This window comes from Daphnia pulicaria, chromosome 1 (assembly GCF_021234035.1).
Source record: "Daphnia pulicaria isolate SC F1-1A chromosome 1, SC_F0-13Bv2, whole genome shotgun sequence".
NCBI classification, from domain to species: Eukaryota; Metazoa; Arthropoda; class Branchiopoda; order Diplostraca; family Daphniidae; genus Daphnia; species Daphnia pulicaria.
The window spans coordinates 8,891,540-8,917,875 of NC_060913.1; the positions used below are offsets into that span (position 1 = coordinate 8,891,540).

The following is a 26,336-nucleotide window of genomic DNA, read 5'->3' on the forward strand; positions in this document are numbered from 1 at the left end:
CCACATGTGCATGATGTCCGGAAAGGAAGATTTGTATCCCACAGCTTCCATGAAGCTTGAATTGGCAAAGGCGATTGTTGCAGCCTTTCCATGTTTGTCTATTCCTGTCAATGACTCGAATTTAACAAACTACACCCACTTCTACAATTCCAAATTAACAAACGGATTCATCGACACAAGATTGAAGTCAATGAGAACTGCCAAATCTAGCAAACGGAAAATGGAAAGCAACGAGGGAAAGCAAGCATCAACCACTCCTGCAGCAAAGAAAGCAACTGGTCGTAGGCCTGAACTGAAAGCTCTAGACACAGATACTGCTAGTGCTCAATTCCATGCAGAAGAAGAGGAATTTAAGGTAAAAGTCAAATATTTTGCTTCTTTGATATTATAAAGTGACAAATAACCTTATTTCGTACTTGAAACAGGTTGAGTGGTTAAATACCCATCTGCCAGGCCATGGCAGTAACAACGAAACCATTAAAGAACACACCAAGTCAACATATCAATACCGTCAACAACAAATTTCAAAGGGAAATTGGACAACTTCTGAAATTTTACTGGAGTATCCACGTTTCCGAGATTTCCCTCTCCTTGTATGTTAATTGTTAAAGAAATGTTTAAGTATGTTAATTTATTTTCTTCCATTTCTCTTAGATCTTTCATGATTTTATGAATGCTTATAACAAAGCTAGCAGTTTTGAAGATAACTTCCTGGGGGCTTATGCACCTTTAATATTAGGTGCTGCCAAAAATGGAAACATTTCTATTCCGGAAACAGAAGATGGTAATAAAAAAATATGATATTCATTGGTAGAAATAATTTACGATTCCACACTTTATACATGTGCCATCTTTATACAGAATGCCTGAAGCTGTTAATTGTGTTGCTGAAATTTGTTCCCAATTTACAAAGAATTAGGATCATTTCTAAGGCTGAAATAGTCGAACGCGTCATTTGTTCCATCAAGGTATTAACATTAGTATTATATACATTTCGTCTTCATTTCTTAATATTAGTGTTTTTCTGCAAACAGCCTAACGATGATATTTTGCAAATCATCAAAGAGCAGAAGACCCATCTCAATCAGTCACCTTTCATCTGCTGTGTGGGTACTCTTCAAAATCCTGCAAGCTTTTCTGTAGTCTGCGAAGGAGAAGTCATCAAAGCTGGGCACAATTCCATTGACGCTTTCAAGACTATATGCGTCGTTCCACATGTTTAGGATTCAATATCCGTCTCTCTTATCAACATTTTTTTATTTTTTCGACTCATTCATTTTTCATGTTCACCCAGGGAAGATAAGGCCTAGTGTTGCCGACTTACATGTATGTATTATGTGCGTGTATTATGTTTAACATTTAACTCGTTTTGTTACTTACACTCAATTTGTTAGACGTCCTATGTGTTATAACTAACCAAGTTGTGTTTCCTATTTAACAATTGAAATACATTAAAAGCTTGTCTGCTTTTTTTAAACGAGAGAAGAATTTCTATTTCTTTATTTACATATTTTGAAATAATTGATTCGTCAATCGATTTATTTGTATCGATTTATTAAAATAAAAGTAGGAAGTCCTACCTAATGGTAGTAATAAAGTAGTGTTAAAGGTAGGATAGAAGTAGTCGTTATTCTCCTACCATTTGTCTACTTTTTAGGAATTTTCTGAAAAGTAGACAAATAGTAGATACACTACTTTTCCCTACTTTTCACTACTTTTTCAAAAAGGTAGACGTTACTTCCAAAAGGTAGCAACGACTACCAAAAAGTAGATATGTTCATTTCGCTACCACAAAGTAGCCAAAAGTAGGAAGAAAGTAGGAGAAAAAAGGTTAGAGTGTGGTAACGTAAATGTATCGATCTGATTTCTCCGACGTCCCTTGACAACTGTAAAAACCCGTGTCCTCATTGGTGGCGTTTGTTAAAATCATCGTCGATATCAACTGCGTTTCATTCTTAAACGATTCTACGTGATGACGTTTTCTGAATTCCTGTAATGCACGAAAGGGAAACGATTAAAATCAGAATAATTTCTAAAATGGTTATTTAATAATTGTTTGGTTATTTTACTTCTTTTCTTTTGGTGAGTGTGGGAATTGTCCATTTGATTGTTCCATTTCTCTCAGAGCGATAGTAGATCTTTTCGATGCACGTCAGTTTTAGAGTTGAGCCTTCTTTAATCACCTGCTCGTCTTTTTCTAGTTTCGGGGACATTTGAAGATCGTAAGCTTGGACGATGTGATTGGCCAGCAATAAAATAATCCAAGGTCTCAGTAGCATCGGCGTCCGTCTCGTTGAATAAGTGTCGCACATTTTAAACTTTGAATTTCAGCACACGTTGGATCACAGACACGTCCCGAATATTTGGCTTGTTCAATTGTTTAGAGTTGTTTTAAAATGAAGATCAGTTTTTAAAATTGGCAATTTTTGATGACGTAATCGAGCGCGAAGCCGAAGGAACAATCAAAATCTCGCGTGTTTCACTCGCGCTCGTCCATCGCGTACTACTACAATTCCCGACAATTCCCTTGGCCAAACCAAAGTAGACCCAGCACTCGCTTTTCAGTTTGCGAACAAAAGAGAGAGAAAGGCAGTGACCCCCAAAATATATTCAGGTATTCCCCAATATGGCAGGTAGACCGGTTTTTGATTTGTAGGCACGCTTAATTTTATAAACGTGAAAACCCTTATTATGCCGAATAGAACAATTATTCCGGAGGTAGAAATCCTGACAAAACGACTCAACTTTCAGAGTTTTGTGAGATTAAATGGAACACTTTTTATCGGTAATACCCCATTATCAGCATTACAATTGGGTGGGTCGATTTAGCTCTTGTTCTACTCTAGTAATTACAAAAATTATTCTTATTTACAGCAGTACAAGTAATTATTTTTTTATAATTTTAGTTTATGTTGCGTGCGTGATTTGCGTAGTATGCAAAGCCGGTTTCTAAAGAGAAAGTATAACATTCGTGTAGTATATTTATAAGGTCGTTTTGTGATAAGAAAAGTGTGATTTGAGGCCAAGGCCGGGCCAGGGGTTTTTTCTTTTTTTTTGCACTCGTCGCTTCGGCGGGAAAAAAACAAGGGAATTCGGGAAAACCCGGGAAACCCTGGGAAAATGGGGTAAAAAAAAGGAAAAAATTTAGAGTTCTGCTGGATTTGATTTCCTCTCAAAGATCTAGCACTTGAAGTGGTCTACCTATACTATATCCATGATTTGTTTCCTTGATTAATATCTGATGGCAAATTAATGGGGACCGTAAAATTAGTATAACTAGTTTGGACTTATTTGAATGATTTTGTGCAGAATAAGGTCAAGGGGATGGACTAGCGAACAAGACGGAAGCATCTGAAACGGAGGAGTAATGTGGTCTGGTTCACCTCAATGCACTTCAGGCAATTCTCAGCAGTGAGTTATGGAGCGATTCCGCTTCCTTCCACTCTGGCAATGGCTGAAATTTGGATCGTCCCTCCAAGTCTTGATTCTTTATTCTAAGCTGCTGCATTTTGATCGGTATTTTGGTGACGTCATCGCTGGTTAATCACTTCGAATTTGATTTTGATTGCGCTATTTACTTTTTGATACTTTTCTCATCTTCCCATAGCGAAGCCACATTTCTCATAAAATTAAAATTGTATTAGATTGATTAGTTTGCGGTTGGGACTTGAAAGGGATCATTGGTATTATTTGATTTGCATACAAGAGAGGTGTCGATAAAACAAAACAGATTCGAATCACGTTGAAATTCCGTCATTTTGATGGCGCCGGACAGAGTTGGTGGTTATTTCAAATCTATTGCAGCCAGTAGACTAATAAAAGGCAAACGAATAGAATAAAAAAAAAAACTAGTTGAAAGAGTTAAACAAAAAACTAAAGTCCCGTGTAACGTAGTACTAGCAAAAAGTTGCCTTCTAGTGCCGACTAGATGTCGAGTCTAACCGACCGAATGAGCTCAAGCAGAGCCTATCGATAGTTGGGTACGTATCAAGCTAGGCTCTTATAAGAAACTCACCAAACTCTCCTAAAGCGCGCGCAGTCGCATACGATGCCTGTCATGTTGCATTCATACCTTAATGAATGAATGAATTTTTACCTGTTTTATCTTTTATTGTGTTTTCCATTAATTTTGAACGTCATGAGATTTTTCTAGAATGATGAATGATGGAAGAGGTGTGAGGTGTGTTAGAAGTCCTGTCATCTAATTAGACCATCTTTTGTAATGATGATTTATTTTCATTTTGTATAACTAACTCAAGGTTGAATTACTTGTAGGTTACGAGGTGGTGGCCGAATGTCTATGTGGTGTGCTCTGCATGAATGCACGAATCCCTGGTGAACTCTGCGTCCATAGTAGCTCCAGCTGGACTTCGTCGTAAAAGTGAAGCTGGCTATCTGATCCGGAAGAAGATTTGCAGTGGAACCAACTGGAGAATAATCTGAAAATCATCAATAAAAATGAGCTACCCTACAAAACGGGAGTTATTTTCATATTTTAAAAATTTTATAATAAAAAAATGATAACAGTTGCGCCTCGACTAACAAAATGTTATTTCATTTATCCCCGAAAGCTTTAACTATGACGTTTCTTCTTGTCGATTTGTGAAAGAAATATTTGATTATCGGGTAACTATATATAGCATAGATCGGTAGATGCATTTCTACAGTCCCTGCTTGATTAGAGTCGATTACAAAGAAAGGAAAAATTTCAAAATTCTAGGAAACGAAGAAAACGTCCCACCTGACCATTTATGTGAATTTGCAGTACAATTCTAATCTTCAATGCGATTGATCTCTAGATTAATATTTTACCCTATTGGGTGATTAGTCTAGACGGACCGGAAGTTGCAGCTCATTCACATCAAATTTACTTTTTTTTCAAACGGGGGGTGGCCGCTCCCAACGCCATGACATTTTCTCTGCTTTTCATTTCTTTTTACTTTCGTTCCTTTCCCATCTCCTCTGCTTCTCTTCAGAGACTGGTGATGTCCACTCCCGAGTTCTGACTGATGGAGTTTACTCATAGATCGCTGCTTTTATTTTACTGTGGTCAAGTTTCAACTTTGCGCCACCAGGGGTTTGTAATCGATACCTTACTCTTATCGAGTCGAGATCGATTCCTGCCTTGAATTATTTACCAACAAACATCTTTGCCGACAATGCTTGTTCCGAAAATTATTTAAATTTAATTTAAAATTACGCAAACAATGTCACGTAATTTTTGTTTACTAGTTCAATTTTTTCTAACTCACTGTTTGTATCAAACTGGCAACGCTCTTTCATCACCGTTACGGTCAGTTAACTAGTTTACGTCGAAGTCTATTTCTATGCTAAAACTGCGTATTTTGAGTTACATTTAATCTGTTTTAAAAACAGTTCGTTTCGACAAATAGATTATTTCAACCCGAACCTTAACATACAGATACAGGTAAAGGTCGTCAATAGGATGTAGCAAAATAGTATTGGGGGAACTGTTATAAGCCCACTGTGCCATTTGCATGACAGCATTTCTCCATTGATCAGAAAATGAAAGACTAATATCTCTTTATGCAATTATATTATGTCTTTTGAGTATTGCTTTTGAACAAAGAAAGGGTAATTATTTTTAGATTAATGGAACCATCTCTACAATGATGAAGGTTCTTACATCGGGAAATTTCTGCTTTTCAATCTTACCCAGTTCCCACACAGTATTTGTTAGATTCTGGCTTATCGTAATTATTCACTATGGTCATTTCTTTATTTGTTTGAGTGATTCTATTTGGGAGTTGGCTTTTCTGTTTGATCATTTGTCTTGTATCTCACAAGATGTATAACTAAAAGATGTAACGTAATTTTCTTTGAATCAACATTTGATTAAGCTCTTTTCAACAGTTGCAGCCCACATTTCACTGGCGCTCTACAAAATGGAATACAGAAACATCAAACGTAAACTTGCTAAAGCTCCAAAATACTCTACTCTTACTGGCAAAGAACCTGCTGTGTGTCGCCCAGTTCGACTCCAACACACTGATGAGGACGTATTTGGCGCTTACGTTCTTTCCATTCGCACTGGAAACGAGGTATAATAAAGTGCAACCAAGTTATACAAATTACAACGAAGCGTTGGTTCTAATCATTGTCAATTTAAGGTATCATTTTGTCGATTGGCACCGAATCCGGTTATAGACGAGCTGTGGTGTGAAACAATGGATGACATGCACAATTTTTACCGAGAAAACGAGGATCAGTTGAAACCAGTTGAAACCCTTGAAAAGGATCGCCTCTACGCTGTGAAAACGAATGAATTGTGGGCTCGGGCGTTGTTTTCTGAATTTGATGAAACGGGCGACGTAAGTTGTATTCACATTTACACAATTCTGGAGAAATCAATTTCAAAATTATCTTTCTGTATAGGCAAATTTTGAAATGGTGGATGGTGGCTACTTTAAAACTGTTTCACCCTCAGCTGTTTACCCACTCGAGTGTCGTTTTGGCATCTTTCCTTGCCAAGCCACTCGATGTGTTCTCTATGGCTTGGAATTCTTGACTTTCGTTTTAAATAAAGTTGCCGCTGATACTGTTAGAGAGTAATGAAACAAAGTGGAAAATTCTTTTGGTCATAAACTATAAATTTGTGGATTTAAATTTTCTAGGCACCTTCTTGATAAACGTCTGATCGCATCCATCGTCACTCGGAAGCCAAAATTGTCGGTTGTTTTTTTCAAACCTCCTGTCATAAACTTGAATGAATTTATCCTACTCCAAGTAGCGAAGAGTGTGCGGATGATTCCACTCACGGTTCGTATTGATCACATTCATTTTAATTCAAAATCAATTCAATATCGTTATGATTATTCAGGATAATGAACCAAACGTGCCAGAAGATCCTTTGATTGAAGACCCCTGCATTGCGTATCGCACCAAGGCATCAGTGATGGACGGCTTGATTTTCATTGCGGGACTCAAGCGCCCACCAGCCTCAGAAGTCACCGTTGATGGGCTTTACTTAGGATACAACGCCAAGGAAGGATGGTCTCGTATGCGTCTTGACAGCAGCATTGTTCGTCGTAGAAAAGTTCAAGTCAGGATGATCGACTATGGAAATACCGTTGACACTGTTTGGGAAAAGGGTTTGTGGGATCTAAATGACATGTCTCCCGAATTAGCCACTATTCCTGTTCACCAATCTGTCGTTCTACCTCTCAGCTGCTTGTGTGCCCGCGTTATAAGTTTGAACGAAATTGATGTACAGTCAACTCCTGCAACTGTGCAGTCGTTTGCTCGCCGCCACCTTTACCCTTATTGATGCCTCTCTTTACGTTTTGTTGGACAAGTGGCTTGGTATTTGAAATTCGTTGTGTACGTTCCTTTCCTCGTTTCCCTTTCTGTTCAAACTTGAAATATTTTTGAAAAAATTGACGGCGCTACGCCAGTCGTGTTCTCGTTTGTTGGGTTTCATAACTTCAGTGCCAAATCCTCAAACTGTTGGCTTTATTTTCCCCTTTTTTTCAGTTACAAGTTACAATTGATAACTTGTCTATTATAAGATAAACTATGTCTTTCACGTTTGTTTCGTTAATTTTTTTTTTTTTTAAATTGGCGATTGTCTTTTTTACCGTCAGATGGCTTTGAGTTCGTCACGTGACATCCGGTATCAGATCGTCTGCTAGCTGCTAGTGCTATTCAACTTGAGTTTCAGTATTCAATTCACGGCCATTAACAGTTAACACAAAAAAACGAGAGCATGTTTGTGAGCTTGCTTGTCAATTAGGGTGTATGAACGCGTCAAGGTGATCACCAGTGAACCAGCAAGTTTCATCAAATCGTCAGTCGCCAGTACGAAAAGAATTACATACAGACTGACATACTCTTTCTAAATATTTTTTCAATTTATTTTATAGAGATTGATTCGGAGTTTGATTCCGATTCAGCATTAACAAGTTGATGACTTTAATTTAGTTTTGGTTAGACTTTGGACTGCATTATTAGGCATTTGGAATAGGGTGGTTCCGAAGAAGAAAGAAAAATCTTATTAGTTCCAGTTCATGGGTTTCCTCACGAGGACGAAGCAGGTTAAACTTCCCGTTTAACTTACAGTGAGTAATTAGTAATTTTTAAATTGAATTGCCCTTTAAAAATGCGTTTTTTTACTGCTAGTCAACAGGAATCTCTTGGGGCCGACTGCACGTTCTTTTTCTTGGCCCTGGGAACATATTAGCAAGTATATCATTTAAAAGTTAAATTGAATTAACGTTAATAAAATAATAACGTATCGCAGCGCTGTGCAGGAGTGCAGCGATTATCGATTCCATTGGGAGATCAATTCGTCAATTGCAGACGACAAATCGTCTGCTCATCGCTGTCCTTTTCCCCACGTGTGTCACCGTCTTTCAGAGTTTCATCTTTTCATCTTCTACTTTCAACTTGTAAGTAAAAACCAATTCACGAAAACCAGTAATGATGTTATAAAAAATTTATTCAAGTTTGTACGATTTAAGGGTGAAGAATGGGAAGCAAAATGGATAATGAAATGGGGATGTCAATTTTGAGCTCGATTCTTCACCGCATGTCCTACCCTAACATGGTGGTTTCCAAGGAAGATGGATTTTCTGGAACCATTGACGTCAAAGACCTTCACAGTTTGTTGCTGAAAGGATGCCAAACAAATCATAGAATCCCTGAAAGCTCAAAGCTCACTCTGGTGGAGCGTGGATGTTCAGAAGAAATCCTTATCCTCGTGAAAACATTGACTGGCAAAACCATTTCCTTCAAAATAAAGGTCACAGCACGTGCCAAAGATGTGAAGGAAAAAGTTCTGTGCAAGGAAGGTATTGCCCTTGAAAAACAGCGCTTGATTTTTGCAGGCAGACAACTGGAAGATCAAGACATATTAGTTGATTTTGGAATTACGAATGACAGCACTTTACATCTTGTTCTCAGCCTTCGTGGAGGAGGACCAGGAATTCTACTGTCTGCCGATGGATTATTGGATGAAAAATTTCATTTTGATTTCACCTCAGTTGTCGACAAAAAGGCATACAGCCGAGGTGGTCTGGTCTACATTCGTCCATGCGGATGGAAACGTTTCGCCTTGAAAGTCGGTGGCAAGTACAAGGACAACACCTGGCTGCTGGGCAAAGGCAAACGACCCGATCCTTTCTCATCTGCAGAAGAAGAATGGCCCGTCTCGTACCATGGAACGTCGTACAACAACGGCCTGTCCATCGCCGAAGAAGGATACAGATTGAGCCAGTGCAAGCGATTCAAACACGGATTTGGCATTTATTCGACTCCCGAAATCGATGTGGCGTTCAAATACGCCGAAACGAGGAAACAAGCGGATGGCAAAACGTACAAGGTCGTCATTCAAAATCGCGTCAACCCCAAGACGTTGATCAAAATCGACAAAGTTGAAACCGAAGTCGGTGAATATTGGATCTCGCCGAGCGAAGAAGACATTCGTCCCTACGGTTTCTGCACTCGAGAATGTTGAATTTCAATTTCGTTTTGGTGCATTTTTTGTTGGTGCATCAGCAACCCTTTTTGTAACCTCGACTTGTAAAATAAGAACAAAACAATGTTTCCGTTTTCATTCGACTTATTCTTCATTTCATAATTAGCATGTGTTAAATAACTTTTGTTTTTCTCTTTGACATTTTAGAAGAGAGACCCAGTTGTTCTTAATTTAGCTGAAGTTGCCGGATGACCTTTTCTAAATCCCCTGATTATCCGGATGGAAGGGCTCTATCGAAATTACTTTCTAATGGACTAAAACAGCTTATTAAAGGATTTAAATATTGGCCTTCCACAATTTCTTCACTTCTTTGCCGATAGCAGATAGTCAAACCCATCAAGGCCTCACACCGACATCGTACTGCCTGTGTACCTACAAGTAAATATGTTCAACTTTTTATTTTTATTCTAAATTTTTCAAGGTCAAATAGGATACTGCAAAGACGGGAGTAGTCTCCTCTCAGATAAGGATTTGTAGATCATATCACATTAGCGCTAACGTTTCATTTTAAGATTAGGCATAGACTGGTAGTATATTTAGTAAATCACTCACAGAATTTAAGCTGAAATAGCAGAGATTTAAAACAGCTTTTTAACCTCAGTTTGCCTATACTTTCATTTGGACAACTTTCTTAACATTTTTTGGCCTCAAAAACTTTTCCACCTATTAAGCTTATCGTAGTGCTCTTCATGGTATTAACGTACTTTTTCAATGGTCATTAGTGCAAAAAAATTATTAAATTTTCAACACTGAATTAAGGAGGTTGTTGCTAAGTCAGAATTCAGTATTTACCATTAATATTACCGTATTGACTAAATGTATTAAAGTCATGTTTTTTTATTTCAACTTTTATTTGAATAGAACTATTGGTGCTTTAGAATATAGCTATTGGTGTTATTCAGTCTAGTTGACTAGTTATCCCTAGAGACTGGTGGCCTAATTGTGTTTGTTACATTTTCTTATGTGAATGAACTCGCAGCTCTAGGCGTGAAATCAACTGTACTTTTAAATGTATGGAACAACCCACGTAAGAAAATTCCTGTTGTCGCAGTAAGTCACTGGCAGTGCCGACTGTTTCAGTATTTTGTAAACAGAAAATTGTAATAAGTAAAGACATCGTTAATACTATAGCAGCGCAGTCGTTTAATACTTGGGGATTTCCTAGACGTTTTCAGTCGAGAACTTGCAAACTGTGGTGATGTTTTAGTTCCGTCAGTCATTCAGGAATAATACTTCCGGTCGGGGGGCATCCTTCAAATTAGTCCATTTCGTTTGTTTACTAGCGGTCGACTATTTAACAATTCTCGCTCGTGCCCTCCTAATTGTTATTGCCTAGATTCTGTACGTGGTGGCAAACGTATAATTGGAGTGAGGAGACGACAGGTAAGTCACAGAAGAAGCCAAGTCTCTCAGTTGTACGCTCAACTTATTCCGCCATGCAAATTCCATTGACTTTAATTGTCTGCTGGGCAGGAATCCTCTTCATTGGATCGGTGGAAGCTTTTTTCAAAAAAGATTTCGGTAAAGACGCCACTTCTTTTGTCACCAGCGTATCAACGGTGACTGTAACATCAACAGAAAAGGTAACTCAATTTTTTTGTTTAATCGATATTCTTTTATTTTAATTTTGATTATGTCTTATTTATTTTTTAATTTTTTTTGTATTATCTTTTTGTTAAATTAACATTCTTTTAACTTTAATTATGTCTAGAGCATTTGTGCTAAATTGGTCAACGTTACCGCCGCTTGCCGTCGCCGCCGTAATTTCGAATTCGACAGACCCGAGATTTTGACATTTGACGACGACATTGACGAGGCCGTAGACTTGGCCTTCAGGAACTCGTTTTACCACAAACAATTCGCTCCTACCAAGACTCTCAGGTAAAAATTGACATTTTGAATGAAATTATTTCTTTCTAACTTTGATTTCTTTTTCATTAAAAGTATGGAAGTGACACCTTTGGTTGTGTTGCCACACTCTGGACGCAATCCATCGATCCTCTACCTCGGACTCCATTCAACTTACCCCATGTACTCGTCGAGCAGTCGGAACAAGAGCCCAGTCATTCACCCAAGTGTCTACCAAGACGAAGCGAAACTACAACAGCAGCAGCAGCTTCAGAATCAGCAGCGCATCTTTTTCTCTGCTCTTTCTCTCGCCAATGTGTTCAACAAGGTCACCGTGACATTCACGACATTCAAAACAGGTAAAATCTTTTTTAGTTTTTTTTCTTTTAAGAAAATTGGTCTGACTGTCATTTATTTGAATGACAGAAACCAAAACGGAAGTGAAAACTTCTCAGGCGACTTTTTTCGTCGTGAGCTGCACCCCGAATCCCTTCCCCTTCAGTGTCTGCTCGGCCAAACGCTAAAAGTTTAGCTTATTTAAGTAATCTTATTAGAACAGCCTTGGCTGCGTTTTTAAACTAATCACGAAATTCGTTTTAGTTAGTTATTTAATATTTATCGATAGTTTTAAATTTTAAAATATCTAGTAACAATTTGGTAATGGCATTACTTTTTTAAATTGGGTGTAGTTGGGATGTATTTGCCATTTCCATTATTTCAAATACACGATCCTAATATTTTCAGACCTATAACCTGGAGCTGTTATCCATTTGAATTATCTAAATAACCTTCTCCGACAAATTGATTGGATTTCGTAAACTCTGATTGCAGCACTATTTGACGAATTTCTGTTCCTTATTATTTAGACATGTTCCTTTTCCTCCCCCGTCCGTCGAAGCCTTGGGTAAACGCCTTTACTTTTGTCGGCCTTTCATGGATTTTAAATTTCACGTAACGATTGGAAAGGGAAGGGACGATTGACAGGTGCCAAGGAGGTAGAGAGATGAAATTTGATGATGGCCGACGATTTGCTTACCATTCCTTTCGTTTTCTTCCGGTGAATGGTTGTGGGCGTTGTCTGTTGTCACAAAATCGTTCGACTTATCGGTATGGAGTGCAGCAGATGCTGTTCATCATTTTGTGGTGACGTTGGTTTTTTCTTTTCTCCTGTGTTCTCAGTGACCATGTTATTTTCTCTGTTCTTCTTAATTTCCAGTTGATTGATGATTGATTGAAACGGTGTCAGCCAGAGGACTTCAATTCGCCCCACAAGTGAAGAAAAAAATTGATGAGGTGAACGTGAGCATCTTGTTTCCAGGTGAGAGATGATTCTCAGTTAAGATCAGGAGTAGATTTTAATTTTCTTCCGCTCTGACATATCTTCCTCATGACGGACGTGCAATCGGCGGATCCATAGCAAACAAAGCACAAAGTGATTTACAGTGTGGATTGAAACAGCTGTAGCCTACACATGGCGGGTTGATGATTTCGTCTGGCATCTGAGGAACTCTTCTCATTTGCAAATCCAAATGCCGATGGACAGCAATACGCAGAACGGACAATCGTCGGACCAAGTGAAAACGAGATGCAAGTAAGAGATTTTTTTCCTCCTTTCCCCCAAGCGTCTCCTTATGTTAAATTAGTCGTGTCCCACTATATTAGTCCCACTATCAGTAATCAATCATTATCACTTATCAGATGGCGTATGCTATTGGTTGTGTTAACCTTTTCGCAGCTTTGATCTGGGCGCATAGTTTCATTTCTCTTGCTTGCTTGGTATCAGTAGTTACACCATCTTTCAACACTATCACGTCGAATTTGGTTAGCTGCTGATGGCAGTTGCATAACGGACGAATTTTCGTTTTGATGCAATTGGGTTCATGTTTTCCATTTCAGTCCATTTGCGTTCCGTTTTGTGCAATTCATGGCATTTTTTCCTTGGTTGTCGTATGGTAATAATTTCCATAACTCGGAAAATGCAATTGAACTTTGCATCGTCTTTGCTTGGGTAACTCAAAGGGGATGACGGCCGTTTGGCCGTTTGTTGAGTTTGACTATTTGATTGCCGAAGAGTTGATCGCTGTCCGTTGGCAAAGAAGTTGGAGCGACCAGCGATCAACAATATAAAATGATTAGAAAATTTGACCGCATTTTGAATAGCTTAGTAATCGGATATTTAAATTAAACAGTAATGTAATTTGAAAAAAAATTAACTTTCATGCGTCTATCCCTCCCATTTTGAAGATGCGTTATTCAAGTAATATTTGTCATCTAAATGTTGTCATTGTGGCGTTTTAGTTTAATTTCCTTTTTACTGGATTTCTTGGAATTGCATAGAATTTGTTAATGCGGTCGTGTTTAGAAAAAAATATTTCAATTTCTCTTTCAACTCTTGCCATCCGTCCGTGGCTGCTGTCAGCTCAAGAGTTTGGTACGAAATGCGCCGTAGTCGATAGTGCGGCGATTTCTCACCTCCAGGAAGGATTGCGTGTCTCGCAGTTGCTCCAAATTTTGATTCCGGTATGAAATTGACTGTATAGAATTATTTTCATTCCAACATCTTTTTGATATCGATAAAACATTAAACAATTAATAAATTTTTAAAATTTAAAATTTAAATTTTTAATTAATTTTTTCAAACTAATTTTGATACAACTAACACAGCATCCACTGAGTTTCCGACTTCATTAAGTCAACACCAACCTAGAAAAGAATATGTAACGTGATGATAATCATGTTACTAGTTTCCGACTTGCCCAAAGAAATACGGCATTGGCTATATCTAATAGGCATTGATGAGTTAATGACGTTAGTGGTGAAAGTAAAAGGCACTCGCGAACAGATAATCTCAAAAACCGTTACATAATATGGTTTGACTGTTGCACATTAGGCACTTTTCTTTGTCTAGTGATATCGTTATCGTTAATGATTTTATATTTTTCTTTCTCTTTTCTCAAGTGTCCAGTCGTATAAAATTCAGTCCCTTCCTTGGGCTTCGGTCGATACACTTTACACCTTTGAACGCGTAAACGTTATTTAATATTTATCGTTTCTTGAGAATCTAATGTCGAAATGTTTACTTGACGGGCAAGTCTATTGTGTAAAAGTGTATTTTGACTTGTTTGTTGGATTGATAATCTTTACTAACGTGAACGCTGTTGCATTTCATGTAGCATGCGCCTCTTTATTTCTTTGGTTACGACATTATTCCCAGCGTGCCAACCTTTTAACCTTGTGTACCAACCGTTTTTTCAAGCCACATCGGGGTTGCGTTAGACGACAGCATAAATAAATCCCCGTGCTTACGCTAATCTGACTTATGATATGCGTTGCCCTAGTATACTTGTCTCCATTTTGACACCACTTTCTATCGACGTTTCGATACTTTAAACACGAATCCGGAATCCCTCGGAGGATTACTCAGCCTTCCCAATATGGAATTAAAAGATCGTTATAATAAAGATCTGGTTTTGAAGCGTTGGGTAACTGTGTAATTGAACATATGCCAATTTGAACTGAATGGGTTTTTGACTAACTTTGACAGATAAAGAAGGTGGAATTTATGAAACCATTTATTATGTGGGTGCAGGTAATGTCGTGTTACATGTGTCAACAATGCAAATTCAAGAGCTGATTAAACTGCAATATTGAAATGTTAAAGGAAGAATATAAAACGAGGCTTTGGCTGTAGCCGTCTATTTGACAAAACAGCTTAATTTGCTTAATGCTATCACTATTGGTGTGAATAGTAGGTTAAATCGAATTTTGCCTTCGCTTAACGTTTCTTATTGTTTGGGGTATTTAACGTTTCCTGGTGATTTTACGTTTACTTTCTTTATTTCGCAAGCGGTGCTTGATTTTATTGCTTAATTCAGCATTAGGGTTTGTCGTTGTAAAATTCAAATTTTTTTAAATTTTTATTGCTGATTTTTCTTTTTGATGTAATCTGCCAAACATTTTCTCACTCAGTCCCTTTGCGTTCCGTTTTGCGTATAAACCATGGCATTATTGCCTTCGGTTGTCGCAATTGAGATAACAATTTCAATAACTCGGAAATTTCAATTGTGTGCATCGTTTTTGCATGTGTTAACTCAAAGGGAGATTACGACCGTTTGTTGACTATTTGATTGCCAAGGAGTTAGTCGCTGATCACTGTCCGTTGGAAAAGAAGATGAAGCGATTAAAAAGATAAAATCAACAGCTAAAATGATTAAGAAATTTAACGTTTAAAACAGCTATGTTATGGTATATTTAAATTAAACAGTGTAATATGAAAAAATTACTTTTCCATTTGTCTATCTGTCCCATTTTGAAGCTGGCTAAAGTAATATTCGAAGCTAATAAAGTAATATCTCAAGCCGAATCAAGTAATGAACCCAACACCACAACAACATACAATTGGCAGGCGAATTACACTGCTGTGACGGTATGGATTTAAGCTGAAATTTAATTTTAAGTGTAAAAGTATAAAGCGTTCTGCATTTGTTATTTACTGCACATTTATTTAGTATTTAATATTGTGAATGCTGACCGTCGAACGCCTCCTAAGGGGATTTCAACTTGGATTCGTCGCAGGGTTTGCCGATCTATATACCAGGGATGGACTGGAAATAAAAAGAAAATGATTTAGTTATTCTAATCTGTTGAGCTCTGCACGCCTGAGTTTGAATTTCTTATTACTTGCGTGGCGTCTTGCAAAGGACTGGACATTTCTTCACTTTGCCCCTGGATATGTTGCTGTACTCCACTGTTGTCCAAGGAGTCGACATTGGCCACGTCTTTCTGACTCGGCGGTAGTTCGACCGACGATGCCCAAGTTTTCTGCGTTGTCCCTTTCGTCAATCTCAGATTTTTTTTCATTTGACAGAAGTAAGTCGAGAATTTTCGGTTCTTGATTGAATGCCGTTGATGACACTCGGTATGGAGTGAGGCCATTCTCGTCGCGTATGGTGCGGTCGGCTCCGTTTTCCAGCAAGTAGCCAACATTATCCACTCTCTTGCCTCTTACTGCATAATGAAGAGCCGTTTGGCCATCTTTGTCACGTCTATTAATGTCGACTTTTTTCGTTTCCAGGATCAGGCCGATAACGTCGGTTGTGTCTGCACAATAGGCCGCCACATGAAGTGGAGTGGCTCCATTTCGGTCAGCAACATTCGGTTTAGCTCCTTTTGATAAGAGGAAGCGAACGGCATCCACGTTGGATGTTGCCACTGCCCAATGCAGGACAGTATATCCAGATTTGCCACCGTCATTGATGTCGACTTTTCCGGTTGCCAGAAGTACGTCATCGTTGTCGACTTTGTCGTTTGCCAGAAGTAAGTCGAGAATTTTGAAATCCTTTTCTTGTGTCGCTGCCACTTGAATCGGAGTGAGGCCTTCGTTGTTCAGTTTGGTAGGATCGGCACCTCTATTCAGCAAAAGTCCAACCTTTTTCACGTTGTTTTCGCGTATTGCCCAAAAAAGAGGAGTGTCTCCATTTTGATCGCGGCTGTTGATGTCGAATTTTCCTTCTTTCAGAATGTCATCAATTTCTTGGTCATTCTTTGCGTTCTCTATTTGGAGGCGATCCAATAGCGTGAAATAAGAAGAGGAAGAATTTGTGACTTTCTTGACGAACTCAAATAAAAGCTTGGCAGGAAGCTTGACGACAGCACGGCGGGATATCTCAATTATGTTGTCAGCCCAACTTTGAGGTTTTTGTATCCTGTTGATTGCCTTCAACCGAGCAGCAATTTCCGCTCCTAGTAAGTTCTTATTGCTGTAGGCGTGATATAAAAGTTTGTCATCGTTTCTGTACTGGTTCATGTCGTCATCTTTTATTTTTGATAATAATAAGTCGATGATTTGCATGTCCTTTGCACCGACTGCAGCAAAGTGAAGTGGAGTAAAGTCATTGTTGTCTCGAGAATGGAGGTCTGCGCCCTTGTTGATCAAATGTTGGGCAATGATTTCATTGGATGAGGCGGCGGCGTAATGAAGTGCAGTACTTCCATTTACACTTCTGTCGTCGTCAACGTGGTTTGGCTTGGCCTTTTGAGCTTGAAGGATGAGATCGATTATCTTTGTTTTCCTTCCGTAATAAGCTGCCACGTGAAGAGGGGACCAACCTTCTTTGTTCAAAACGCTGGGATTGGCTCCTTTTTCTAATAATTTTTGAACAGCGATGACGTTGGATGCCAAAGCGGCCAAATGGAGAGCAGTTCGTCCATCTCCGTCTACAACGTCAACTTTGACTTTGGGATGAGCTAGGAGCAAATCAATGATCTCTGTTTTCAATGTGTACGTTACTGCCACGTGAAGTGCATTCCACCCGAATTTACTGTCGCGCGTTGTTGGATCGGCATTGATTGGATCTTTTAGAAGATGTTTGACCATGTTGGTTTTATCCAACCTAATCGCAAATTGGAGCGGAGTCATTCCCCCGTGGAGGGCGTTGATGTCGTACTTGCCATTCCTCATCACTTTATCAAAACCATAAGTGTTTCCCAAATAAACGAAAATGAATAAAGGGGGCCACCCGGTCACACCCGTTAAGGAATTTATGAGTTGCAAATTTTGGGTGTATCGGTTATTGCATGTCCTTTCATAAGATGCGAGGTATTTGTAACCCTTTTCAGCAGTCATTTGTTTGCAAGAGACAAAGGACTGACAGTTGGAAGATTCGATATCATCGTAGAGTTTTTGAATGACTTTATGAGTCAAAAGTATTGCAAACAGATCCTTGATTGAATAACCTTTTCCTTTGAAACCTTTTTTAATGAGTTTCACTTGCTTTCGCTCATCGCCTTCCAACTTGTTCTTGACGTCGTCTTTGTAGCCGGATCGTTGCAAGACGATGTAGTCTAGGCCCTTTTCTAAAGAGTACCAATAGTCTCCCTCTGATTCACTTGTCGTTTTGAAGACGATGAACGCGTGAAATGCTTTTGTTGTATTTGTCGCTGAGCCCATGCTGCTTTGGTGGGTTTCGAATTCAGTGATTTTTGCATTCTTGTTTATGTCTTTTAAAATTCCCAGCATCCGAGATGTTTCAGCTTCAGCTTCATCAAGTTGTTCCAGATTTTCTTCGTTGAGTAAAAATTGAAAGAGCGCAGCTTCCGATATTTTAAGTTTCTCCTTAAGTTTGTTATCAGCGTCGGGCACGAAGAGCAACATTTTCTTGTACTTTCCACCATACAAACCTTTGCCATTGAAATTAAATTTCAATTGAAACATTACAAAACACGCTGCAACGCACATCACAAGCAAGCCACATTCTTGTGTTAATAGCCATCCAATGATGGTGTTGGTATGATCATAAAAGTAGCCCACCAGCCATTCGCCGATCATTTTTGACGTTCCATCGTCACTATTTAATTCATCTTTGATGGTCATTGAATATGGATTATCAGAGAACCCGTTGTATGGAATGGTCTTGAAAATGTAATCAGACCAACTTGAGCGTTGGTTGGCATTCGTTTTAAAGACAAATTTTTGCTTTGACTGCTCGACAAAAATTGCAAGCCTTGCGATGAGACGTACAATTTCTGATTTGATGATAATGTCATCATATTTCAAAGTAAAACAAAGTGTTGCCGCAACGCAAACAAACAATTTAAACACATTTGCCACCCGCGCAGACATTAGGCCTAAATTAGCAAGAGACTTTACTTTGACATTAGGTGCCGCCAAGTGCCGTCGAAACTTACTACCACGTTTGTGCAACGATTGATTACCTTTGATTTTCTCTTCAATGCGACTGACAATTTTCTTGGCCAAGCCGTGCTGGTTAATCTTGGCGTAGTCGAGGACGGTTAGTTTGCGGTCGTCGCAGCATTCGAGATCCGCCTTGTCATTAGCCAGAAAAATGTCGAAGAAATCCATGTCCTTTGCGAAAGAGGCGGCGACGTGAATCGGAGTTCGGCCGCGTTTGTCACGACGATTCATGTCTGCACCTCTTTCGATCAGGTAGCGGGCGGATGCGACGTTGGAGGCGATGGCGGCGCTGTGCAGGGCAGTTATTCCAGTTGAATCACACTCGTCTATGCCAACTTTAGTCAGGAGTAGCTTGAGAATCTTGGTGTCTTTTGCGTAATGGGCTGCCAAGTGAAGGGGCGAATGGTCGGTTGGATCCAGTATTTTGATATCAGCGTCGTGACGTATCAGTTGTTTGGCAACTGTGAAATTGGACGCCATGATGGCGTAATGGAGAGCAGTCATCCCTGATTTGTCGCGAGCGTTTATTTCCATTTTATAACTGAAAATTAAATTAATGATTTCTTCTTTTTCAGTGAACAGGGCCGCCATGTGAAGGGCATTTCTTCCTTTGGCGTCGCATTTTCTGGCGTTGGCTTTTTTCTTCTCCAAAAGGTGTCGAACCATTTCCGTTTTGGAGAAGAAAATGGCCGAATTGAGCAGAGTCGATTTGCTGTAAATGCCGTTAATGTTGCTTTTAAAAAAACCGAAAAAAAAACCTTTTTCCAGTACTTGGTCGAACTGAGGAATATCTCCCAAATAGGTGAGGCACAGCAGTGGGTGCCACTCGGAAACGTTGGTGAAGAAGTCGATGATTTCGGCCATTTCGGGTACGAGCTCTTCAGCCGAAAGAGCCGAATAAGTGAAATAATTTTGGGGGTATTCGTAATGGATTTCGGTGAGTTTTTTCATAACCAAGGGAATCAATGACTCGCAGCTGGACAAGAAACTTTGGCATTTGACATCTACAATCATGTGAATCCACAATGTTACAAAGAGGTCTTTAATCGAACCTTTTCCTTTTAATCCTTGGGCGATCGATTTAACTCGATTTCGATTTTTGCCTTTGAACTTGTTTTTGACGGCGCCTTTTTCGCGGGATTTTTGAATGACGACACATTCACCATTCTTATCCAGCGACCACCAGATCTCTCCATTCTTTTGACTGTTGGTCTGGAATACGACGAAGTTGTTGTCCTTTTCATTCGAACCAATATCAGGAAGCCATTTGTATGTTTCGACTTCTGTAATTTTAGACGCCAAGTCAATTTCGTTTAGGGTTGTCGACATTCCGAAAATGATTTTGACGTCTTCAAACAATTTGTGTATTGCATCATTCAATAAATAACGAAATAGCAAATACTCAGATATTTCGTAATCCTTTTCGGGGTTTTCTTCAGCCTCGGGCACAAAGAATAGTTTGGGCTTTGACTTACCCCCGCATATTCCAATTAGCGAATATCCGCCGTTGTCCATTTTTGGCAATTCAACTATCAACAGGTGTGGTCGGTTTTGTGCAAACAAATTGGTGCAGACAAATATTTGGTCCCAAACTCGATCGCAGTAGTGACTCGTTATGAAGCAAGTAGCTAGCCAGCCTCTTGACTTGTACTCGCAATATCATTTAATTTTAATCTATTTCAACACACTAGGTTCGTGACGAACCGACACTGCTGAGTTCATACCGACATGAGCCGTGGTTAACCACCAGCATGATAACGTCGCTATAGTATACTAAAAACCCAGCCAACACTCGAATGATATTGGGTATGTTTTTCCGGTGTTTTTCTTGGTTTCGTTAACGTATTGTAGCCTGGAATTTCTTATCAAACTCATTTTCTTTGGTAGACAAGATAAAAACTGAGGTAAATGTATTTGTGCGTTTTCAGAGGGGAGTGGGCGATTCGACAGACTCCACCAAAGAAGAAAATGAACACTACAATTGTTGCCTGCGGACGAACTACTGGGTCTTTTTTAGTCTCTTTGGCGAAGTGTTTTATTTCGTTCGTGACTACATTTCAACTCACATTACAGTAAATTCATTTTTCTTCAACTGTGTAACACATTTTGATAGTCATTACATTCATTTCAAAGGTAAAGATGTTTCGTCGATTCTTTGAAGTCGTCGTGACGTTCGTCTTTGGCAATTGGTTCATGGGAGCAGCACCCACGAATCCCTTTGTTGAAGCCGACGCTGTCGTCCAGAGAGCCACCAAGGGAGATCTGATTGAGTTTCCACGCAAGAAATTCTATTTCCTTCCATATAACCACTGGGCAGTTTACATTGGCATACAGCAAGGAGAACAGTAAGCTTTTTTTATACATTAATGACTCATCCAGTTTTATTTCTGACAACTCGACCCAGGAAAATAAGATACTTTCTTTAGCTGATGAATGATTATTTTCCTTTATTGTAGTAAAACAATTGGTGTGGAAGCACCTCATCGCAACACAACATTATTTGGAGGGGAAAGTCTAATCGAAATGAAGACTGTTTCACAACTCTGTCAGAAGAAATGTCGCGTCAATAACTTGGAGGAGTATGCCAGAAAAATCAATCGGAAAGCTTTCCCGAATAACCGAATTGTTGAAAGGGCGCTGGCGTGTTTGAACATGAGCATCACGTATCATTTACTAGTTAGCAATTGTGAACATTTTGCTTTTTTTTGTCGATATGGTTTTGCATTGTCCATGCAAGTTCAACGATGGCTATGGATGCCCATGCAATTTCAACGATTACTAGGTATGTCCATGGAAGTTCAACGATTACTTCGTATGTCCATGCAAGTTCAACGATTATTACAAGGCAGGTTACGACGAGATGTTGACATACTTGATTTTGCAACTAAGTTAACAACTGAATATAAACGATACAGTTTCCAAAATTTAAACCTTGAAAATTTTGAGCAGCTGCCGCATTAATTTTTGCACTAAATTTTGTTGAAAGATAAATAAAAACGTCTTTTCAGTCACCAGTGAACCAGCAAGTTTCGTCACTCGCTAGTAATTAAGCTAATAAAAGAAGTTAATACAGACTAACACAGTAATATGCTTGTTTGAATATTTTTTTAATTTTTAATTAAAGAGATTGCTTCCCATTCCAATCAGCATTTATAAGTTGGTGAACTTAATTTAAGTTTTACATGTTAAACTTTGGGCTGTACGCAAATAGGCATTAGGACCAGTGGAGTAGTGGACCACCCTATTCCTAAATTAGGAATAGGTTGTTGGTCCCCAAGAAGAAGTAAAAATCCTTAGTTCCAGTTGACGGGTTTCCTCGACGAAGCAGAGAATGGACTTGCCGTTTAACTTATTAAGTGAGTAAAATCAAGTAATTTAAATTGAATTGCCCTTAATTAGGAATGCTTTTTTTTTACTACTAGTCAACAGAAATCTTTGTGGCCGACGGTGATCTTTTTCCTAGCCCTGGAAAAACATTTGCAATTTTTCAAGTGAGTGATCAATCAATTCGTGAATTGCAGACGACAAATCAAAAGTCAGTCAGCACTCAGCTGTTCCATGGACTACTTTAATTAAGGACGGGACTCTTCGGCATTTCCTATGTCGGCCGTGTAAAATTTTTTTCGGGTGAATCGGAACCAGAATTAAAAAATAATTATTTAATTACCTAATGTTCCTATCCCTAAAATTTATCTTTATGGAGATATTTCAATTTTCTTTACTGAAAATTTGAAATAATGGGAAACACCGGTGCCATCTAGGAACCAAACCTCATAAGCTCTTGTAAGTTTACAAGCAGATACCCATTGCGTGCAAGAGAGACCACTCTCTTATCTCTGTTCCTCTGACATAGCTGCCTAACTCTCCTTTACCTTCTAGGTTATTTGGCAAGAGCTTAGGGTGCTTTGTTGCTAGAGGGCACTGGTGTTTCCCACTTTTACCCTTACTGCTGAAAGTAAAATTACAATATCTTATTGATTAGTTAATTTTACCTAGATTTATTTACATAGTTAGAATCAGCGAAAAAACAAATATTTTTGATATTTTTTATTAATTTTTTCATGAAAATAGCCCACCCGACTAGCTTTAACACGGCGAGATACGCGAAGAGTCCCGTCCTTAATATAAAGTAGTCCATGGCTGTTCTGCTTAGTGTGCTAACTTTTGTCCTTTTCCCCAAGTGTGTCCGTATTTCAGACATTCATCCTCGACTTTCAACTTGTAAGTAATAACCGGTAATAACCAATTCAAGAATATCTGTAGTTATTTTTTTAATCAAAAATGTATTTCTTTTTGAATAATTTAAGGGTGAAGAATGGGAAGCAAAATGGATAATGAAATGGGGATGTCAATTTTGAGCTCGATTCTTCACCGCATGTCCTACCCTAACATGGTGGTTTCCAAGGAAGATGGCTTTTCCGATACCATTGACGTCAAAGACCTCCACAGTTTGTTGCTGAAAGGATGCCAAAGAAATCAGAGAATCCCTCAAAGCTCAAATCTCACTCTGGTGGAGCGTGAATGTTCAGAAGGAATCCTAATCCACGTGAAAACATTGACTGGCAAAACCATAAACATCAATATAAAAGTCACAGCATGTGCCAAAGATGTGAAGGAAAAAATTCTGTGCAGGGAAGGTATTCCCCTTGACCAACAGCGCTTGATTTTTGCTGGCAGGAAACTGCTGGATGATGAAATATTGGATCATGTCGGAATCAAGAATGACAGCACTTTACATCTTCTTCTCAGACTTCGTGGAGGAGGACCAGGAATTCTACTGTCTGCCGATGGACTATTGGATGAAAGATTTCATTTTGATTTCACCTCGGTTGTCGACAAAAAGGCATTCAGCCGAGGTGGACTGGTCTACATTCGTCCATGCGGATGGAAACGTTTCGCTTTGAAAGTCGGCGGCAAGTACAAGGACAACACCTGGCTGCTGGGCAAAGGCAATCGACCCGATCCTTTCTCATCTGCCGAAGAAGAATGGCCCGTCTCGTACCACGGAACGTCGTACAACAACGGCCTGTCCATCGCCGAGGAAGGATACAGATTGAGCCAGTGCAAGCGATTCAAACACGGATTCGGCATTTATTCGACTCCCGAAATCGATGTGGCGTTCAAATACGCCGAAACGAGGAAACAAGCGGATGGCAAAACTTACAAGGTCGTCATCCAAAATCGCGTCAACCCCAAAACGTTGATCAAAATCGACAAAGTTGAGACCAAAGTCGGTGAATATTGGATCTCGCCGAGTGAAGAAGACATTCGTCCCTACGGTTTCTGCACTCGAGAATGTTGAATTTCATTTTGGTCTAAACTAAGTAAACTTTTAAGTTTTAAGTAATTGATTTTTGTTGGAGCACCAGCAATCCTTTTTGTAACCTCGACTTTTTAACAAAGAACAAAACAATGTTTCCGTTTTCATTCGACTTATTCTTCATTTCATAATTAGCATGTGTTAAATAACTTTTGTTTTTCTCTTTGACATTTTAGAAGAGAGACCCAGTTGTTCTTAATTTAGCTGAAGTTGCCGGATGACCTTTTCTAAATCCCCTGATTATCCGGATGGTTCTATCGAAATTACTTTCTAATGGACTAACAGCTTATTAAAGGATTTCAATATTGGCCTTCCACAATATCCTCACTTCTTTGCCGGTAGCAGATAGTCAAACCCATCAAGGTGTGATGTTTTTGCCGATGGATTTATCCAGCCATTTGAGACACAGCGATTTACTTCTCAAATGGCCTCTTATATTGCTGCCTGAACTACAAGTAAATATGTTCAACTTTTTATTCTTATTCAAACGTTTTCAAAGTCAAATAGGATAATGAAAAGACGGGAGTAGTCTCCTCTCAGATAAGGATTTGTAGATCATATCACATTAGCGCCAACGTTTTATTTTAATCTTAGGCAATCACTGGTAGAGTGGTAGGGTATTTACTATTTAGTAAGTCACTCCTAGGGTTTAAGCAAAAACAGAGATTTAAAACAGCTATTTAACCTCGGTCTACCTATACTTTCGTTTGATATTCACATTGGACTTTGTTTACATTATATTGGGCTTCGAAAACTTTTCCATCTATTAAGCTTGTAGTGCACGTCATCGTTTTCATGTGTACTTTCTCTAGGGTCAACAGTGTGAAAAAATTACTATATTTTCAACGCTTAATTAAGGAGTGTGTTGCTCAATCAGAATTCACCATTAATAGTACCGTAAATTGACTAATTGTTCTTTTCAAGTTTAACTTTTATTTGAAAAGAACTATTGATACTTTTTTAGCTAGTGATGTAATTCAGCCTAGTTGAATAGTTAGTTATCCCTAGAGGCAGGTGGCCTAATTGTGTTCGCTACATCTTCTTATGTGAATGAACTCGCAGCTCTAGGCGTGAAATCAACTGTACTTTCAAATGTATGGAAAAACCCACGTAAGAAAATTCCTGTTGTCGCAGTAGTAAGTCACTAACCTCTTCCGCTTTTACATTTAATCTGATAGGCGGGGACTAGTCATCAATGCCAGTCAGCTGAAAACATCATTCCGAGGCTAAATTCCCTACATTTTTTTAGAATTTCTTTCTAATAACATTAAATTAAATTTTTAAATCTCATTTCAGTGCAGAGAATTTCATACTCAACAAAATTCCACCGTCATGAAATTTATTTTTCTTAGTAACAAACTTTACTCAGTCTTGAAACTCAATTTTCGCTCAAACAGTGGCAGTGCCGACTGTTTCAGTCTTTTGTAAACAGAAAAATGTTATAGAATAAAGACATCGTTACTTACTAAAGCAGCGCAGTCGCCGCGCAGTCGTTAAATACTTGGGGATTTCCTAGACGTTTTCAGTCAAGAATATGCAAACTGTGGTGATGTTTAATGGTTCTGTCAGTCATTCAGGAATAATACTTCCGGTTGGGGGGTATTCTTCAAATTAGTACGATTCATTTGTCTATTAGCGGTCGACTATATGACGACTAGACGAACATAAAAATTCTCGCTCGTGCCCGCCTAATTGTTATTACCTAGATTCTGTACGTGGTGGCAAACGTTTAAAAGGAGTGAGGAGACGACAGGTAAGTCACAGAAGAAGCCAAGTCTCTCAGCTGTACGCTCAACTAATTCCACCATGCAAATTCCATTGACTTTAATTGTCTGCTGGGCCGGGATCCTCTTCGTTGGATCGTTGGAAGCTTTTATCAAAAACGATTTCGGTAAAGACGCCACTTCTTTTGTCACCAGCGTTTCAACGGTGACTGTAACATCAACAGAAAAGGTAACCCAATATTTTTGTTTAATCGA

At 38.9% G+C, this 26,336-nt stretch overlaps 7 protein-coding genes and 1 long non-coding RNA gene across 14 annotated transcripts in view; 5 read left to right on the top strand and 3 right to left on the bottom strand.

Annotated features, from left to right (window-relative positions):
• Positions 1-3,996, bottom strand: part of LOC124344631 (vascular endothelial growth factor receptor 1-like) — a 50,616-nt gene extending 46,620 nt beyond the window's left edge. The window contains exons 1-3 of the mRNA XM_046798237.1: positions 3,202-3,996; positions 2,070-3,112; positions 1,840-1,990 (exon numbers count right to left, since the gene is read on the bottom strand). Coding sequence (XP_046654193.1) covers positions 1,840-1,990; positions 2,070-2,312 — 394 coding nt within the window. The 5' untranslated portion in view covers positions 2,313-3,112; positions 3,202-3,996. The remainder of the gene's footprint in view (positions 1-1,839; positions 1,991-2,069; positions 3,113-3,201) is intronic.
• The window catches only part of LOC124344997 (verrucotoxin subunit beta-like), a 493,626-nt gene that overhangs the window by 336,779 nt on the left and 130,511 nt on the right, over positions 1-26,336 (top strand). The gene's annotated exons all lie outside the window — the stretch shown is intronic.
• The window catches only part of LOC124345827 (CUB and sushi domain-containing protein 1-like), a 217,933-nt gene that overhangs the window by 182,239 nt on the left and 9,358 nt on the right, over positions 1-26,336 (top strand). The gene's annotated exons all lie outside the window — the stretch shown is intronic.
• Positions 1-26,336, bottom strand: part of LOC124344966 (mucin-3A-like) — a 322,367-nt gene that overhangs the window by 81,627 nt on the left and 214,404 nt on the right. The window lies entirely within an intron of this gene.
• Positions 7,628-24,464, top strand: LOC124348508. Of its 6 annotated transcripts, none has more exons than XM_046798752.1 (6): positions 7,628-7,818; positions 7,884-8,078; positions 8,140-8,203; positions 8,261-8,408; positions 8,466-9,492; positions 24,375-24,464. In XM_046798752.1, exon 5 carries the CDS (start codon positions 8,489-8,491, stop codon positions 9,473-9,475), a length of 987 nt encoding a protein of 328 aa, XP_046654708.1. In that variant the 5' UTR covers positions 7,628-7,818; positions 7,884-8,078; positions 8,140-8,203; positions 8,261-8,408; positions 8,466-8,488; the 3' UTR covers positions 9,476-9,492; positions 24,375-24,464. The 6 variants fall into 6 exon arrangements, with proteins under 6 accessions (XP_046654708.1, XP_046654694.1, XP_046654715.1 ...); XM_046798738.1 differs by having other exon boundaries at positions 7,635-7,818; positions 8,481-9,492; XM_046798759.1 differs by having other exon boundaries at positions 7,635-7,818; positions 7,942-8,078; positions 8,481-9,492.
• On the top strand, positions 10,665-11,929 carry LOC124349071. Its single transcript, XM_046799575.1, has 4 exons — positions 10,665-11,079; positions 11,208-11,377; positions 11,441-11,703; positions 11,771-11,929. The coding sequence occupies exons 1-4, from the start codon at positions 10,933-10,935 to the stop codon at positions 11,866-11,868; spliced, it is 678 nt and encodes a 225-aa protein (XP_046655531.1). The 5' UTR covers positions 10,665-10,932; the 3' UTR covers positions 11,869-11,929.
• LOC124350991 lies at positions 15,183-16,138 on the bottom strand. Its single transcript, XR_006921316.1, has 2 exons — positions 16,025-16,138; positions 15,183-15,930 (listed from the first exon to the last, which is right to left on the bottom strand). It is a non-coding gene; the product is annotated as an uncharacterized LOC124350991 (long non-coding RNA).
• LOC124348568 lies at positions 23,224-24,464 on the top strand. 2 transcript variants are annotated; one of them, XM_046798801.1, is made up of 2 exons: positions 23,224-23,258; positions 23,345-24,464. In XM_046798801.1, exon 2 carries the CDS (start codon positions 23,353-23,355, stop codon positions 24,337-24,339), a length of 987 nt encoding a protein of 328 aa, XP_046654757.1. In that variant the 5' UTR covers positions 23,224-23,258; positions 23,345-23,352; the 3' UTR covers positions 24,340-24,464. The 2 variants fall into 2 exon arrangements, with proteins under 2 accessions (XP_046654757.1, XP_046654751.1); XM_046798795.1 differs by having other exon boundaries at positions 23,229-23,262.